General features: G+C 33.4%; 1 protein-coding gene across 17 annotated transcripts; it reads left to right on the top strand.

Moving 5' to 3' along the window:
- Positions 1 to 1,176: 1,176 nt before the first annotated feature.
- Positions 1,177 to 13,939, top strand: LOC105768655 (protein MLN51 homolog). 17 transcript variants are annotated; one of them, XM_052630601.1, is made up of 13 exons: positions 1,177 to 2,128; positions 2,588 to 2,690; positions 2,803 to 3,005; positions 3,101 to 3,933; positions 4,351 to 4,465; positions 4,871 to 4,993; positions 5,756 to 5,811; positions 5,883 to 5,937; positions 6,044 to 6,116; positions 6,194 to 6,273; positions 6,491 to 6,525; positions 6,737 to 6,826; positions 6,926 to 7,446. In XM_052630601.1, exons 1-9 carry the CDS (start codon positions 1,590 to 1,592, stop codon positions 6,069 to 6,071), a joined length of 2,055 nt encoding a protein of 684 aa, XP_052486561.1. In that variant the 5' UTR covers positions 1,177 to 1,589; the 3' UTR covers positions 6,072 to 6,116; positions 6,194 to 6,273; positions 6,491 to 6,525; positions 6,737 to 6,826; positions 6,926 to 7,446. The 17 variants fall into 17 exon arrangements, with proteins under 17 accessions (XP_052486561.1, XP_052486562.1, XP_012444171.1 ...); XM_052630602.1 differs by lacking the exon at positions 6,491 to 6,525 and having other exon boundaries at positions 6,194 to 6,269; XM_012588717.2 differs by lacking the exon at positions 6,491 to 6,525.
- The last annotated feature ends 5,430 nt before the right edge of the window (positions 13,940 to 19,369 follow it).

The raw sequence follows: 19,369 nt of genomic DNA, 5'->3' as shown, positions 1-19,369 counted from the left end.
GAAAATGTATTAAGAGAATGAAATAAAATGTATATATAATTCTCTTACGTTTATTTTCTTGCTTGGTACAGGAAAGAAACAATAATACCTCTCCGCTTCAATTTAGAATTAATTTAGGCTCAAAGGCCTTAGTGGCCGAATAATATTAAGTATTTTATAGTAGCTAATTTTACTTCTAGTGGAATAAGAACCAGTAGTTCTTATTGTTTTGCGAGTGTGTCAGAAAAAGAAAAAGACTACTATATAGAGAAAATAATGGTATAATTCTTAACATTAACTAAATGTAGAGAATACATACATATACATGTGTGCGTGTGTATGTGTATGTGTATGTGTATAATTTATAGCTGTTAGACTACAAGAATTCAGCACGAAGTTTGCAACATCCTCTAGTACAGTGGAAGACAGCTACATTGGATGAATTTTTAATGCTAACATGCGGAGACGAAAGATGAATAACCAAAACTAATTCCTCGAGCTGCTAGCAGAGCCTCGCCACTGTTTTCCATCGCCATTCTTTCGGGTCCACCGACCTCATTGCCAGCGGCAACTCATAGTCCTTGGGCTCGGACAATCCCTTTATTACCTCCTGAAAATCCCCTTGCCTCCATTAGCAATGTTCCTATCTTTTTTATCATTCGGAGTTGTAGTGATAATTGTGCTCAATCCATGCCCCGCCAACCTTAATTCCGGTAAGTAAAAACTTCCTCATTTAATCAAATTTCTTCTTATATCCATAAACTGTTTTTCTTTTCCAAGTTTCCATATTATTTCTTGAAAACTACTTGAATTCCTCTGCTATCACAAAGTGCAATAACCTTAACTCGAAATTTTGTTCTACATTTCGTGTGCACCTTTAACATATGATAGAATTAATAAGGTGTTATTCAACCTTTCATTTGATAAAATTTTCTATTGTCGTTTATTTCAATATTTTTTAAGCTTTTGCACTTCGCAATTTAATGTTTACTACATAGACGTTGAGATTAAGAATTAGTTAATATTCTATTTATTATTATAGTAATATTTTTATACTTCAGCAATTCTATTTTGGTAACTTATTAATGTTGGAATACTCGATCCCCTTTTCTGATAAGAAAGAAAATAAAACTACTAACATTTACTTTTATATAGAATAGGATAAAGTTTCCGAAAGTCTTCTTCTCTCTCCCAAATCCCAATCTTACTTGCGAGTTACTTTACTTTAATTTCCTAAAATAACCCTATCCCACGCAAGTAATCCTCTCTAACCAAAAAAAAAAAAAAGAGCTTCATAACAAAACAAAGTTGAAAGTCCCCTCTTTTCACCGTTCAATTTTAGTTTTACGCCCCCTCCAAAAAAGAAAGAAAAATCCTGTAAAAGTCTAGGGTTTTCCTAAATAACGCTTCCTCCTAGATCCTACTCTTTGAAAATAAATAAGAAATCTATTTTTTTCCCTTGTATTTCAAGGCTCTTTGGGTTATTGATTTCTCTTCGATTTTTAGGCGATCGGTTTTGAATTTGGTCTTTGCTTCATTACAAAGTTTGCTTCATCTTCTCTTTTCCTTTTTGAAGTTTAGTCGAGTTGGTTTCGGTCCGCAATAACGTGATGGCTACGACGGGGGAAGAAGAGGTGGAGTACGAGAGTGATCCAGAGGAGGTGAAGCGTTCGCTGGGGATGCGGAGGAGAGAGGCGGCGAGTGACGATGAGGAAGGTGAAAGGGAAGAGGTTAATAACACTGAGGGGAGGATGGATCGGAAGGCTGGGATTCGGTCCGATGAATCCGATGGCCAGGGCGGTGCTGCAGATTATGATGATGACGAAGAAGAAGAATCAGACTTGGAAGAAGACGAAGTAGTAGAAGAAGAAGTATATGATGAAGAGGAGGAAGAAATTGATGAAGAGGAGATGGAGGAAGCAAGGAAAGGAGAGTTGCAAGGGAATGTGGAGAAAACTGTAGAAGATGTAAAAGACGCACTGGTGGTTGATGAGAGTAGGAATGTGGATGACGGAGTGGACATTAATAATAATCATGTAGGAGAGGAAAATGAAGAAAAGAAGGAAAATGAGCCATTTGCTGTGCCGACTGCTGGGGCGTTTTATATGCACGATGATAGATTCCGAGACAATGTTGGCGGTCGTCATAGGTCTCCATTCTTTTTCTTTAGCTTTTCTGGGTCTAAATTGCCATCTTAACTAATAACATGACTAACTTATAAAAAGTAACTTTCAATTGTCAACATACTCTTTCTTATACTGGCAATGCCATTACAACTACATGCAATTTTAATAACTATGGTCCAAATCTTTATTTATATCCACATTTTTCATTGATATGTGTGCAAAGACATACGTTGTTTATAGCGTGTGCATATTTTGTGAAGATTAGCAGTATAATCCAACTGTTGAACCCAATTACTTCTTTGTTTCCATTGCTTGATTTCTGGTCTTAATTTGATCTTTTTGCGGTTCGATAGTCACTATTGTACTTAGGTTTTTTTCTTTATACTCTTAGGCTTGCATTGCCATGTCCTTGCTCTGCCTTTTCCGTTAAAGCTTTTACAAATGTTTCTAAGTCGTGTATCAACTTGATATGTCCATTTTAGGCGAACACATGGTGGAAGAAAATTGTGGGAATCTAAAGATGATAGGAAATGGGGACATGACAAATTTGAGGAGATGACATTGCAAGAAAAGCATTATGAAGACGTAAGGGTTTTGTACATATTCAACTTGCAGGAAAAGTGTTCATTTCCTTTCTTAATATCATTTGATCCTTTCCTTTTTCACATTGAGATTATTTTTTTTCTTTCACATTCAGGGAAGATCTTCTAGAGGTAGATATCGAGCTCGGAGTAAAAATACAGATCCAGATAGTGGTTATCCTAGGGGAAGTAGGACCAAAGCATTGGGGAAAAGTAATAATCAGACCCATGCTTCTAAGGCTGTAAGGGGGAGAGGACCTAGGAGGTATGAACCTAGTATGAGAAAGAGCAGTCAGGCAACTCCAACACTAAACAAATCGTGAGTATTCATATGCACATTTATTTTGTTCAATTTTCTATCTCTTCCTACCATGATTAAGCCTGCATGATTTTGAATTAGTTTAAATCTTTTAGTTCTGGGAAGCCTCTTGAGAGAACTTCACAAACCAATTCAAGTAGAGCTCCACAAACAAATGCAGACACTGCATCAGCTTCTGCTAGGAAACATATTGTTGAATCAAGCTTGAGTTCTGCTTCTCCACCCTTTTATCCTTCAGGGTCTTCCAACAAAGACATTACTTTAGCTCAGAAGAAGGACGTGCAAGCTGGAGGCCTAAGCAGGAAGCTTCACCTTTCTGTTACGGATGAGAATTTTTCTGTGTCACAATCCAATTCATTACAAGGGAAGAATGTACTCGATTCTCTCAGCATGGCAAAGCTTTATATAGATGATTCCAGCACGTCAACTTCTGTGAAGCCTTTATCCAACCTGCAGATGCTACCTTCAGGACCTTCATCGGGTAATACTGGTCAACCCTCTCAGTCCAGGGTACAGGGTAGAGGTGTAGATATTCCAGGACCGAAGGCCTATCATCCTGCTCCACATCAGAACCAAGTAAACAGAGTTTCTCCACCAACACAGGTGAATTCTGTTCAGGGAAATCCTGTTCATGGCAGGGCTATCTCTTCTGTACAAGCAGCTGCTCAGCAGTTGGGCCAGCATCCTGGTATTGGGTCTCAAGCTTCCTCTCCTCCAAAAACAGCTATGTCAGTCAGTTCCTACGAATCTGGAGAGGTTGAATCGTCAGAAACAAGTAAATCCAAGGGTGCATTGGTGAGCAAGGGAAAAAGCAGTGCTCAAGGAGCTGGAAGGGGCTCTTTTCTATATGGTGGAGCTCAGATTATGGGAGCTACTGGGAGTATTGCTGTTAACCATGGTGATCAAAACTTTCCTGCCTTTTTGCCTGGTAAAGCTTTTTATGTGTTTAGTTCGTTAATAGTTTATCTAGATAGCAGCATGTACCAGAAAAAGTAAAATGTAGAAGGGGAAATCAGCTTGCCTGGAACCATGCATTGAAAATACTGGGTCCAATTTTGTATGGATCTAGTTTTCATCTGAGTATGGATAAGACATCAGATGGAGTTTTGATTCCTGGCAAGGAGTTGGTTTTAATTGGGATATGCTCAGGGTTGGCTAGAGATTGGAGCTTGTTTGTCTTTGAAATACTATTAAGGAATAGCTTTTATTTACTGGGTTGCTTATATTCAGTTCTATTATTTTATATCTTCTCTTCAATATTTCTATTCTTTCCTCATTCCTGGTATTTAACTTTTTCTAAGCTCAATTTTTTGATGCTTTTATCCCCTGAATGATCAACATGCAGTTATGCAATTTGGGGGTCAGCACCCTGGTAGCCTTGGTGTTCCTGCTGTTGGCATGGCATTCCCTGGATATGTTGCCCAGCCGCAACTTGGAAGGGGAAATTCTGAAATGACATGGTACAGTAATTCTTTTCCCTGTAGAACACCCCCCACACACCAAAAATGAAAAAAGAACTACGTCTGCTTTCCAGTGAGAAATGAGGGTCATCTTGGTTAGTTCTTTAACTGCCAAATTGATTTTCTTTTGAGAGAAGTCACCTTTTAATAATGCAAAATAAGCTCGGTTATGAGCCATCTTTTAAGCCTCCCCATTCATTTCCAGATAATCCTTTCATGGCTAATCTCATTTGCTATAGATTTTGACAGTAGTGAAAGGGTTAGGATTTGCTTAGAGCTTGGACATTTACTTGGCTACCATTGCAATGCTAAATGCCTCAATTGATTGCTTATCCTTATTATTTTATTCTGATTAATTTATATGTTGAAGCCAAAAGGATTAATGAGTTTCATGTTCTTGTTTAGGCTGCCAGTATTGACAGGTGCTGCTGGGGCTCTAGGGGCAACATATTGTCCACCTTATATTGCAGTTGATGGGTCTTATCATGCTCGTCCATCGGGACAGATATCTTCAACTGGAGCCTCAAGGTTTGTGGCATGACTCAACCTGTGTGTTTTTAATAGCATTGGTTCCCATTGTTTTCCTTCTTCCCAAACGGGGGAGGGAAATATTAGCTTCCAATTGTCTTGGAAACTGGAAGCATGCAATATTTTGCCTCTTTATTGTCAGGTTTGAAGGTCAAGATCTGGTTGGAATGTTTTTGCAAGAAACCCTTTAATCAGCATTAAAACATGATTAAGCTCAGCTGTGTGTTTTAGCTATATGCATTCTTCTGTTTATTCAAACAAACATGGCTGTGTCTTCATTTTTGTAGAATCCCAATCACTATATTTGCTGTGACATGTGAGACCTTTTGGAAGATGATTGTATAATTGGTTTATATGGAAGATAGAACTATTTGCTTTTCACATAGATTACTTTAAAACAAAATATAATTATTGAAGGATGTTTTAAAACTGTACTTATTAGTTTTGAAGTTCTTGTTAATTTATTTTTGTAATAGCGCATTGCTGCCTCTCTTTCTTTTGCAATGTTTTCATCTGTAGATTGTTTGATGGTCAAAGCTGTGCACTCTTTGTGCACTCTTAAAGATAGATATTCTGCAATTTACCTTACACCTGCAGGTGTGTGTGTGTGTGTGAGAGAGAGAGAGGAGGGTGGCAAAAAGTACATGAAATATGAGATTACATACACTGTTACTGGTTATGTTCTATGCTATTTACTAGTTAAACAGTTGCTCATTATCACTGCTTGCTGATTGTTTATTAATATTTAATTACCCTTTGCAGTAAAGAAAATACTTCTAACAAGCCAAATAACGAATGGAAGCCTTCCCAGAGAACTGGTAAGCAATGATTTTGCTGTTATTGGTGGACTTCTGAACTTTGGTAGTTAAATAAAGTTTTTCCCGTGCAGAGCTTAGTGATGAATTTGGGCAACGACAAAATAACCCAAATAAACAGCCTCGCAGGCAAGTTGAAAATCTTAACTTCTTTTCTCTGGAGGGTTGGAATTTTTTTTCTTCATTCTGCATCTGTTAAGCCTCTCGAATTGTTTTGTTATTAATATCCATGCAGATATTCAGAAATGAGCTTTAGCAAGTGATTCGCTTATTGAAGATGGAGCCCGTCCAAATAAAAATTGATGAAGGTTACAATTTTTCAAAAGTTTTTATTGTCTTTGTGGATGGTTGGAATTTCTTATTCGTGAATTACTTGGTGGTGCAGGCCTTTCTTTCAGGCCCTTTGTGTTCCCCAGCTTTTGACCTGGACCACTTTGGGCTGCAACTTGTTCCAGGATAGTGTAGGTAAATCATTGCTTCATCCCTAGTTAAATGTTTTGCTTATTCTGATTGGGATCTAAAATCTTATGTTCTTTAGAAGTAAGTTATTACTCATTAGCCTTATTATTTGATGTTCAAAAGATAAAAATAGAAACAAAAATAAGTAACTACGTAATTAACTTGTCTGCACTTCCCCCTCCTTCCAGTAAGAGACTGAAGATTTCTTTTGTCACTGGCACAGGAGGATTAGGCATCATCTGTGCAGTTTTAATGTTGGTAACATTTCAGAGACTGTGGCATTGATTTAACATGGCCCTGTTGGCATTTCATCTGTGTTGAATTTTTTTTTTCTGGCGTTTGTGCTTAAATGAGTTCCGATCTGTTCATTATGTGCAGTACTTATTCCCTCCCATTAATTGGAGGTATCATTTTTCTTTCATTCTACAACTGAAGTCTCTTTCTCTTGCTTCCAATTTTGTTCTGGCAGTTATATATGACAAGCGCCTGCTCATGCTGCAGTCAGTTCAAGTATGGTAGTGTGGCTTGACGGGTGGCATTCGCTTTGTTTAAATGTGCGGTATGAATATAGATATTAGAGAAAAATAATCTTCTTTTTCTCTCAGTCCGACTTCCACTGTAAAATTTCCTAAAACTGCTATATTATAATTTCTGGCAGGTTTTTCTTGTGGCTCGAATTTCTAATGAAGCTTCTGAGAGGTTTTAGGCGGGCTTATTCATAAGAAGTATGAACAAGAATGATTGTGCAGCTGCTGTTTGCTTGATGAACCTTAGTTTTATTGTTATTATTTCGTTCTTTTTTATTTGCACAGATGGTGTTATTATTTCTCTTTGGTGAGCACGCTTGCCTGGTTTTGAGAGGACGTGATCAATGTTTGAGATTTTGAAGGCTGATCCATTGCACAGCTTGGTTCTGCTCTTGTTCGGTGGATTCTTTTAATTTTATGAGTGCAAATCATTTTGAAGTTGGAAGATCCTTTTTTCTTTATTTCTTTTTTACCTTAATACAACGGAGGTTATATTTGGAGATAGTGGAAGAGATTGTTGAGATCAAATCCTTAAGAACTGGAGTTTAAGAATGTTTTGGTGCGTGGTAGGCAGAAATTAGTAAAAGAAGAACAGCTAGTTTTGCTTTCTTTGATCTTTTTATCCATTGAATTAAAAAATGGTTCTACATAATACTTATGTCATCTTTCTCTTTCTTTATGATTTTCTTTTTTAAATGGAGAAATGACGCTAGTGGGACCCAGAGTTTGGTGAGCCTTCATCAATCAAAGCATTTGCAAATCTTCTTAAATAAACCTAACGGCCTTAATTATTAATTTAATCCACCGACAGCTCATTGTGCAAATATTCACACAAACTACAACTATTCTACGGCTTCTTCCAACAATTGCCCGTCATAACTTTTACCACCGTCCGATTTATATATACGTCATCTCGTAGAGAGATCGAACCATCCGCAAAACAACTGAGCTTTACAAATTTATCGTACTGTTGGTTATACAGCCTCCCTCCCATCCTTCAAATATTTTGTTCTAAGATCCCCTTTCGCTCGTGTTCTATGGCACGTGCGATCCGTTTTAAAAAAAAAAAACCTTCAGACGGTTCTCTCTCTCTCTTAAACCTCCCATGTTTCTCAATATGCAATATTTATTTAATTTTTTTACATTTTTGAACTCTGTTTCTCCCGTTCTTAGCAACTTTATTGCTTAGTGTAAGCTTCGAAGTTAGATCAATCAATAATGGAGATCAGATATGAGAAAATGTAGTGATAACTTCATTTTCTTTCGACTCTTTTAGTGTAAGTTAAACTCTATTTGCTTTTTTACGTTTACTTTTTAGATAGATATTTTTCTTAAATATATGTGATCTCAAGTTTCAGTGCTCTGCTTTTGCAGCTCTTAAGTTCCTGTAACTGTTAAAAGTTTGATTCTAGCTTTGGTTGTCGACTGCTAAGTTAGAAACGCAAAGATGCATTGGTTGTCGAGAAAATGTAAGAAAAGAGAATGTGGTATGTAATGAAATTGAAGACCTTTTCTTGTGCTTTTTTTTCTTAAAATATGTTTGGTTGCTGAGAAAGTAAATGGAATGAGGGGAAAAAGGATCTGCGCTTATTAAGAGTTATTGAATCTAGCTTTTCATTTGCAATATTCTGATTGGTCCTAAGAAACTGTTACTCAATGAGTGCAAACAGAAAGTTGGAAATAGTTTCTCTCTACACATTGTTCGGTAGGAAATAGATTAATCGATTTTTCTTTTAGGATGGTTTAATGTTTCATGAACTTTGAAGAATGTGAATTGCTTCTTGATCAGTTTCTTGATATTTATTGCCTTGATGTTTTAGATACTGAGTTACAAACAGAGGTATTTGATTTTTATCCTTTGATTTAGTTCTTAGTGCAAATTTTGATTGATTTCTAGGAAAGTGCAAGTAAAGTTCAGCCTTTTTTAGAACATTACGATATTTTTGAAAATTTTTAACTTGGTTCTTTATCCGTTGATCGTTTCATATACTTTTTATTTTTAACATTGGTAACTTCCACGAATTTATATTCTTTTATCTTTTACTTTTCTTGCTTTAGATGTTGAAGCTGTTGTTCGAAGAACATCAGACCTGAATTTTGTTCATTGATGTAGGTTTGGAGTTTAGAAACCTGTATAATATACTTGTAAGCATTTTGGAGCTACAGGAACGGACAGAGACCTTTTACAAATTTAATCTGTATCTTTTCTTCACCTATGCCAACTTTGTGTGTGTGTGTGTCTCTGCATATATTTTCTACTTCTGTTTCTTTAATTTTTGCATTAGATATTAATCTGTTACCCAAAGAACATCAAATCTTTATTTCTTCGTTAATGTAGGTTTGGAGTTCAGAAACCTGTAGAATACGGTAATTGTAAGCATTCTGGAGCTAGAAGAACAGACACAGATCGTTAATTGCTCTTTGTTTTTGGTATTCACTAAGATAAGAAGAATGTTGATTTAGGTTGTCAGAAGTAGCTATATCCCTCAGCTAATGGAGGAAAGTGTCAGCAAGGTACCACCGTCACTAACGCTAGGGAGCTTTAAGTCCAGTCTTTCTGGAAGATCTACTCCAAAGAGTTCTCCTACATTTCGGCGACTGCATTCAAGCCGAACTCCAAGAAGAGAAGCAAGAAGTGGAGCTGGTGGCATTCAATGGTTTAGGAGCAATCGATTAGTTTATTGGTTGCTTTTGATTACTCTTTGGGCTTACCTTGGATTTTATGTACAATCCAGGTGGGCTCATGGTCATAAAAAGGAGGAATTTTTGGGCTTCACTGGTGATCCAAGAAATAAACTTTTGGATGCTGAAAAGAATGCACGACGAGATTTGCTTGCTGATGACAGTTTGGTAGCAGTGAATACTGGAACTAATAAAACTCAGGTGTCTAGTGATAGAAAGTTTAATGTGATTTTGGCCAAGAAAGGGAATGAAGTCTCATCAAGGAAGAAAAGGAGTAAAAGAGCAAGGCGTAATTTGCACAAGATGCGTGGTAAACCAAAGGAAAAAATGAACAATGAAATTAGTGACACCGAGGATCAAGAACAGGAAATTCTACTTACAAATTCTACTTACAGATTGCTTGTTGGTCCATTTGGATCAGTGGAGGACAGAGTTCTGGAGTGGAGTCCTGAAAAGCGGTCTGGAACATGTGATAGGAAGGGGCATTTTGCACGCCTTGTTTGGTCCAGAAGGTTAGTGTTGGTATTTCATGAACTCTCAATGACTGGGGCTCCGATTTCAATGATGGAGTTGGCAACAGAGCTCTTGAGCTGTGGAGCCACTGTATCTGCTGTTGTTCTGAGTAAGAAAGGAGGACTTGCGTCCGAGCTTGCAAGGAGAAGGATCAAAGTGCTTGAAGACAGAGCAGACCTTAGCTTCAAAACTGCAATGAAGGCAGACCTTGTGATTGCAGGGTCAGCAGTCTGTGCATCATGGATAGGTGAGAAATTTATAGGAGATTTTTTTTCTTAAGTTATTGCTTATGCAGATATGAAGAGCAACCATGATCTGATGTAAGGTTGCAGCATCTCGAGTTCTGAGTCATCGTGCTTTGCTTAAATGTGATGTGTTGGTTTCAGATCAATATATTGCACATTTTCCCGCTGGAGGAAGTCAAATTGCTTGGTGGATCATGGAAAATAGAAGAGAATACTTTGATCGGTCAAAGCTTGTTCTACACCGGGTGAAAATGCTTATTTTCTTATCTGAATTGCAGAGTAAACAGTGGCTTACCTGGTGTCAAGAAGAAAATATTAAGCTGAGATCTCAGCCTGCTCTTGTTCCACTTGCTGTTAATGATGAGCTGGCTTTTGTAGCTGGCATTCCTTGTTCTTTAAATACTCCATCTTCCAGTCCAGAAAAGATGCTAGAGAAAAGGCAGTTGTTGCGTGATGCAGTAAGAAAAGAGATGGGTTTGAAAGATAATGATATGCTTGTGATGTCCCTAAGTAGCATAAATGCTGGAAAGGGCCAGCTCTTCCTTCTTGAGGCAGCACACCTCTTCATCGATCAGTATCCTTTGCAAACTGGTTCTGAAGTTAAAAAATCATTGGATATCAGGCATGATCATTCTACCTTGGGTGTAAAGCATCATTTAAGAGGTTTGGTTTTGAAGTCAAGCAACGGTGATTTATCGTCTAGAGATTTGCGGACCAGAAACAGTCACAGAAGGAAGATGCTGTTTGATAGCCAAGGAACAGAAGAACAAGCTCTTAAAGTTCTTATTGGTTCTGTTGGATCTAAGAGCAATAAGATATCTTATGTTAAAGAAATTCTTAGATTTTTGTCTCAGCATGCAAAGTTGTCAGAGTCTGTACTCTGGACTCCTACAACTACACGTGTTGCTTCTCTATATTCAGCAGCAGATGTTTACGTCATGAACTCCCAGGTGACAGATCATATATGGTTTTTGATTAAATTAGCATTGATGTGCTCTTATTTCTTCCACATTTTATTGCTAATCCTTTTTGGTTTTCTTACATTTCAGATGGAATATTTTGCATATAATCAATCCTTTCATCTGATTAACTATATCTTCCATATAATTAATGTCTTTGCTGGTATTCTTCCATATGATTGAAGCAGAAAATTAGCACTTATTTACTCTTCCATAGATTCATTTTTTGCCTCGTCTGATCAAGACATTGCTGAAATTATCCCATTTTACAGTTAGTGGTAGAGTTTGTGCTCATAGTGCATATAAGTGTTTTGATATCGTGTTGTTTCTATGTGCAACTGTATGGCAAACTTTTTGAATGAAGGAAAAAAGGAAGTTGTATTTCTACTGCTATGCTGTTGATTAATACAACACACGAAATTGCAGAAAAGAGATATGGCCATAAAAGTAGCAGTATTTTGTCTTATTGTTAGCAGGTTATAAGTTTAGACTCAATCCTCTCTTTCCCTCGTACCAAAGTTCACAGATAAAATTACAAGGTCCAATTTCTTGTACATTCAAAAATTTCAAAAGCGTTGAAAGTGTACACAGAATTACTGGTGTGAAATCTCTTCTGCTTTTGAGCAGTGAGTTGTCACCAACATTATGATAGGGATTTTTCAGGAACTTTTCGATCTTCTCATAGCCTTTGGTGTAGACTTCAACATTATGATAGGCCTATGGCAGCACTTTGACTCATTTTTTATGGTGGTGATTAGTTACTTGATTACAGTCCTGAATGATTTAAAACTAGTAGAAACTAGAACCAAAATCTCTCTCACATCTAAATGGAAGTGTGATATTTTTCTTTGTGTTAAAACTTTATGATATTATTTTCAAACTTCCTTTTGGTGTTCTCTTTTTAAACTCTTGAACCATTTGGACCGACAAAAAAAACTCTTGAACCATTTGGGCAGTGCTTAATGTGGATTTCTTTCCAAGCATTTTCAAGCAAAAAAGGCCTATATCTGATGCTATTGGTTTCGATGACTGATAGCCAACTAACTAGAACTTCGATAAGGAACACCTTACCAAGCATATGTTAACCTGGTTTAAACATTTTTGCATGAGGAGTTGAAATAAACTTAACGAGGGAATTTCATCATCTGGTGCTAGAAGCACATATTATGGTTGTTTGGTGGGTCATGCCTTATCAAAACATTACTGGTCTTGGATTCCATGTAGCACTTAAGTTTCTTATATTATTTCTGGTTGTCATTGTTTCATGTTTTTGTTACGGAGATGAGAAATCTATGTGATTTCAACAGATTGATTTTCTTCATGGAAACAACATATAGGATATTGGCAAGATTAAAACCTATAAGTCTGGTTAATTATGAATCTGAATTCACATTCTAATTACATTCAACCTAGTTAACACTTATTTATCAAGTTTTAGGTTTCTTTTCGATTAAAGGGAAACATGTAATGATGCCTACATTCTGTTTACAGGGACTAGGAGAAACATTTGGGAGAGTGACTGTTGAAGCAATGGCATTTGGTCTTCCGGTAAGAAATCATTTGTTTATGCCTGCATGTGACAGCTTTTGTTGGGTATTATATTAAGGTTGTACTAGTGAGTGATAACTTCTTCTCTATAGGAGTATCCCCTGCTACGTATTAATCACAGATTCAATGATTCTATTGGTTGCATGTCCTAGTACGTGAAGTTCCATTCTAATTGCTTTCATCCTATTCTTCCTTATAACCGCCCTTTGGAAAGTCCAACATATGATATTTGTTGAGTTTCATGTGTCCATACATCATGCAAATTTTATCTGTGCATGTATTTCCAAGCTTAATGGCATGCATATAGATTATTTAGAATGTGTTATATCAGTTTGACCACATGAGTATGAACTAAGCTAACTCTAGACAATTATACGAAGGTATTTCATAAATGATATTTTCCATATCGAGATCAAATAAACTTTTTTACTTGTAAGTAACATTGACTTGAATAAATAAATGGCAAAGGTAATAATGTATATTTAGAAACTTTTTGGTCATGGAAGCTAGACCTTCATAAGCAGTGTCTTTACTTTCGCAAGCACTGTGCCTATGATTTGCGTGGATCTAAGTTAATTATCACTTAAAGTTCAAGGTGATTCAAAATTTGGGTTTATTGCATAAAAAGATAGATGCTCGGTTTTCTTGTTATATTGACAATTGATTTTCTTTACTTCGATATACGTGTATATATGAACTGGGCACAGGTGTTAGGGACTGATGCTGGAGGCACAAAAGAGATAGTTGATCACAATGTGACAGGGCTTTTGCACCCTATGGGTCACCCAGGGACCCAAGTTCTTGCCGAAAATCTCCGGTTTTTTCTCAAAAATCCGTCTGCAAGGAAACAAATGGGGATGGAAGGAAGAAAGAAGGTAGAAAGAAATTATCTAAAGAAGCACATGTACAAGAGATTTGTAGAGGTTCTGACCAGGTGTATGAGAAGCCGATAGCATCCTATTGTGTCTATTTTAGGTACACCACTCTCATTCTTTTATTTATTTTCATTTCTTAGGAACTTGTCTATCAGTCATCTGCAACCCCCTGTCATTTGTCGTACAATTTCTTTAGCTACCTTTTTTCCTGTCAGGAGATGTGATATTGCCTTTTAATTCAGTTTAAAGACTTTAAAAGCACATAGAAACAATATTCAACTTTGTAATCTCTCCAATGGTAAACTCCTTTAAAAATATGTTTATATTTTGGTCAGAATATACATAATTGTATGCATATCATACACATAGCTTGTTGGAGATTTACTTAACATGTGTTGTGGTACTATAATAAATTGAAAATTTATCAAATTCTCTTTGGAAGATCAAAATCACGACATGGTTTGGTCGATCAATTTTGAAGAAAAACAAATTATAGTTGATTAATCGAATATTATTTATGTCATTTATCCCATAGAATTTTACTTGTTTAAATTATACATAAATGAGTTAATTATTCAATTCCGTCTTTATAATACTTAATTTTGATGCTAATAGTTTATTTAGTTCTACGATTCTTTTCTTATGTTATTATTTAAATTTTTATTTAGGTATCACGAGTCAATCGAACGTTAATTCAGTTGAACTAGTACTTTATTTGTTTTTTTCTTACATTTAGTAATTAATTCCTTCATTGTGGGTACTCTTTGAAAAAAAAGAGGTAAACAATTAATCACAAAATTTGTTCAATTTCCATAAGCAAAGATCGGACCTCCAACCTTATAGTTAATGGATAAGGTGAGCAATCACTGCATCACATCTTTATCAAAATTATGAGCATTTGATTTAGACTAACTTATAGTTTAATGTGCAATTGTATACATGAACTTTGATTTTGTACAATTTTATACGTGAAATTTTGTTTTGATCTAATTTTGTAAATTATTAACGCAATTATTGATATAACATCATTTTATATTTATATATTTCATAGGTAAATAATTATATTTATCTAATATAAAAATAAATTAATGTATTTATTTCTTTAAATATGCATGATTAAATCAAAATTATAGTTTCAAGTATACATTTAAACCACAATTAGAGTTTCACGTGTATAATTGCACCAAATTAAAGTTCATGTATACAATTGCACATTAAATTAAAATTCATATATAATTTTGAGATTTAACCCTAGAGAAAATATGATAAATCAATTTCTATGAGTTATAACATGCTACGTTGAATTAGTCTAATAATATTCTCAAAAATTTATCTAATAATAATCTATTTTTAATTTACATTATTCAAAAATTTACTTTATATTAATTATTATTTCATTTTTTAAATCATAATAGTTCGGTTCCTTTTAAATTTAAACAATAATATTTTAATCCAATCAATTCAATTTAACTTTATGGATTTGATGTATTTATGCAAAAATTAGATTTTTTTAACAAATGAAATGAGTCAAAATAACTTAATTATAACATAAATACATATGAAAGTAAAATTTAATTTTTTCCTCAAGCCCTACGTACTTTTAGGAAAACTCATCTTGATTTTATTTTTATTTTAGATTAAGGTTGTAATTTAGTATTTAGTATTTTTATTTATTTATTACAATATCGTGGGAGGAGAAAGGGATGATAGGGTTTAAACTCGTCTAATTTAGATGTCAAATAGAAGCTTTAACTTATAGTATTTAATAGGATAAAGCAACATTTGGTCTATAAATCTTAGATTTTTTCAATTTGGTTATTAAACCAGATTTCGATCGAAGTGATGGTGCAATATTTTAAGATTATATTATGTCATCATCTAAAATTTAAAAATAATTTATATAAAAGTACAAAAAATATTTAAAATCTAAATAAATTATAGCATTTTTAAATAAAAGAAAATTCAAGTGATGATGTAAAAACTCAAAGTATCACGTCATCATAAAATAATAAAATCCAAGGTTAACGATCAACTTGTAAAAACTGTCAAGTTCTAAAATTAGTGTAGGTTAAAAATGTTTAGGAACCAAGATAGAAAAATTATTAAGTACAAGGATTAAACGTTAATATTATTTAGTCATTATATTTTTAAAGCTGTAAAGTTAATGTTTAAATTTTAATGAAGTATTTAATGTTTTGTATTCTATGATTTAGTATTTAAAATTTATGATTTAAAGTTGATGAATAATGAGGTTGAACTTAGGGTTTAGAATTTATATTACTATCAGTCCAAATGAATTTAGTCTTATAGTAAATAGATGAAAAACATGATTATATAAGAAAACCTAAATTATAAATATTAATTTAAATGCTAAATACAAAATTATTTGTAAACTAAGAAAGAAGATACAAAACTTATATTCCTCAATTTAAAAATCCTTTGAATCAAGCATCTTTAAAATTAGTAGCTGAATTAATGAAGTTTTGTTTTATAATAATTAGTTGTAGCAAAATTATTTTACAACATATAATATTTAAGGTTCAAACTTTTATATTATAGTTAAATATCAGATATAAAAAAATTATCAATAAAATGAGAGTGTCCTATAATTGATGTTTTATATGTGGAAGGTCAAAATCATTTGATTCAATATGAAGATGACCCAATGATATGATATGACAACTATTCATGTTATATAATGGTTGGCTTGATGTCACGTGTTTATTTTTTCAGGTATTTAATTTTCAAAATGAGAAAGTATGATTTTTATAAGTTTTATAATATTTATAAAATTTGATTTTTTATATTTTTATAATTTTGTAAGTTTATATAAAATTTTAAATATTTATTTATATGTTTTATATTTTCTTATTATTTTTTAATTTATTAGAATTTTTATAGGGTTTTATAATATTTATAAGTTGTTATGATTTTATACATATTTTTTGTAAGTTTATATAAAATTTAATATTTTATTATATTTTATGGTATTCTTTATTAGAAAAGTGAAAGATTAATCGTCATTTGATTGGTCCATCTGGTCAATATGGTTAAAGAGGGAAATTATTAACGGAGGAACTTAATTAATTTTTTTTCATTAAGGCGTTCTATATTTGTAATATATATATATTTTGCATGGTTAATAATTGAATAGTAAAACTATTGGTAAAAGTACCATGGAGATGATGTATTAGGAGTTATATTACATTTTATCCTATTTATTAAAAATAGATAAATTAATCCTATCGTTAGATCAAAGAGCAAAATGACCATTTTAATTAAAAATTTCATCTATTTCAACTGTTAAAAACTGACCTATTTGAGAGAATAATCGACCTTTACACATGTAACTTGTGCTATTTTATCTAATTTACGAAATTAATTTATTTATTTTTTAGTAGAGAAGATAAAATGTGATCCAACTCCTAATATATTTAGATCAAAAATTGTTTGTTAGCATTAAAGTTAAAGTAAAAAAAATGAAATATATTTAGAAAAAAAATTAAAGTATTTATTTTTAGGTAAATTACACCCAATGTCACTCTAAAATAGAGTTTGTCCTGTTTTGATCACTCTATTTTGTTTTTACAATTTAGTCACTTTAATTAAGATATTTATTCAAAATAATCACCATTGTTAAAAAATCTATTAATTCACTAACGGATTGTTAAGCTGACACATTAGTCAATTTAATGGTGACACGCGGCAGTTTGTTTTTTTCGTTTTTGACTAAAGCTTAGGGAACTATCTATAATTATTCCAAAATCTTTTTTTTTTTCTTTCTGTCTCTTACTCTCTAAACTTGTCCTTCTTATTCACCAGGAAACTAGTTGGTGGCAATGATGGCGACATCGGCGAAGACCCTCCAAAAAGCGCCAATACTCATTCGCGAGGAAGGAAGTGTCACCACCAAGTGACAATGAGAGGACGTCGACCCCGTTTTTGCTGGCGCGTTTTATACCGGCCAAAATATCGTCTCCCAATACTCGTTGAGCGCTTCATTGATGGAAACTTTCTCTTGCAAAAATTTGAGTGAGGTTTAAATAGCTATATACTTCCATAAAAAAACTATTGTGAATGATCAATTTCAACAACTGGGAATGATTTATCCATGTGTTAATGATGATGGTCCATCCATGTGTTGCAACCTCTGTAATTATGTATACAAATTGAAACAGAGAGAAAAGCGAGAGACCTCATAATTTGAGTTGCTCTCTAAGGGAAACCAGTGCAAAAGAACACCCAAGTTTATCATATAAGGTATCATTTGACCAATATGGGAGTTGTTACTTGTGGAATCATAGTTTGGTATCATTAATGCTCTAGGCAAGATGATAAAGAAAAGCATATTGTAAAGTTTCTAATGTAGAGAAAATTACCAGACTAAGAGCTATTGTTCTGAGAAGAATAAAATACTTCTTTCCCTTCCAACATCAACAAATTTCAAGTCAATAATTGCAGCAAAACAATTGCAATGACAATAAAATTAAGATATGCCCAAACAAATTAAAGATATTAGTTATCAGTAAGTATCAGAAAAATCAAAGCTTTGCATCTGAAAAATAGAAAAAACAAAAGAATTGTGTCAATGGAATGAGATTTTTAATTGTCTATGAGGGAAACCGGTGCAAGCGCCATCGACGTCCTCTCGTTGTCACTCGACGGTGGGTATTGACGCTTTGTGGAGGATCCTCACCAGTGCCGCCATCACTACCACCAACTAGTTTCCATGATGGTGGATAAAGACAAGTTTCAAAGAGAAGATAAAGAAAAAATTGGAATAATTACAGATAGGTCCTTAAGCATTGGTCAAAAGTAAAAAAGAGTTACATGCGTCGTTATTCAATTGGTTAGCGTGCCACAGCAACACTTTAATGAATTAACAAAATTTTCTTAGACGGACTAAAAATTGAGAAAAAAAATTTAAATTAGCAAATAGGACAAACCCTTATTTTTATTTGTTTTAGATATATCTATGTTATTAATAAAACGATAAATGATTACTATTATTATTTTGATAATCTTCTTATCTTGTTATACTTTTATATAGTTTTAGATAAAATAATTAAAATTAACATATCTAAGATTAAGCTAGTGTTTAATGAATTTATAATTTTTTTACCACTACACTAATAATAAATCTTAAGTAAAATTAAAAAAAACTTTTAAATTTTCTCTCACCCAATTTGTATATCTATACTATTAATAAAACCTCTGATTGAGTTGATGTCATGGGTTTGGTACTCGGTTAAGGAATAACTAATATACAATTTTATTAAATTACTACTATTATTATTTTGATGACTTTTTATACATTGTTATTTTAATATCCACAAATTTATCATTTTCATCGGTTATATATCTATACTTACTATTATTCAAGTCTCGATTGAGTTGGTGTCATAATTCAATGAACACCAACTTAGGAAAATTACAAAAGTATCATTCCGTAATTAAAATAACTCATATTATTTGAGAGTACTACTATTTATTTTTAACAAAAACTAATAAAAATATGTATATAATAAGATTTAAACACACCAATTAAATTAGTTAAAACCTCAAATTTACCAATCAATTCGTTCAACCTTTAATTTTTTCCATTTTAATTTCATACATATTTTATTTGTGATTATTAATTAATTTTAAATTATAATTATTTATTATATGCTATTCTAAATAGGTGTTTCCACGTGCTTACGCGAGTTTCTAGTTAACATTTAACTATGTTATGATCCTTAAAAAGAATGTAT

Source organism: Gossypium raimondii, chromosome 5 (genome assembly GCF_025698545.1).
Source record: "Gossypium raimondii isolate GPD5lz chromosome 5, ASM2569854v1, whole genome shotgun sequence".
In the NCBI taxonomy this organism is placed as follows: domain Eukaryota; kingdom Viridiplantae; phylum Streptophyta; class Magnoliopsida; order Malvales; family Malvaceae; genus Gossypium; species Gossypium raimondii.
Note: the sequence above shows the minus strand (reverse complement) of the source record. Positions and strands in the feature narration are given on the sequence as shown.

Bases quoted from the DNA above. Each gene is read 5' to 3' on its own strand.
- LOC105768655 (XM_052630587.1), top strand. From the start codon at position 9,288: ATGGAGGAAAGTGTCAGCAAGGTACCACCGTCACTAACGCTAGGGAGC. The intron at 11,185-12,684 runs GTGACAGATCAT...TTCTGTTTACAG, and splicing joins TTTACGTCATGAACTCCCAG to GGACTAGGAGAAACATTTGG. The intron at 12,742-13,448 runs GTAAGAAATCAT...AACTGGGCACAG, and splicing joins CAATGGCATTTGGTCTTCCG to GTGTTAGGGACTGATGCTGG.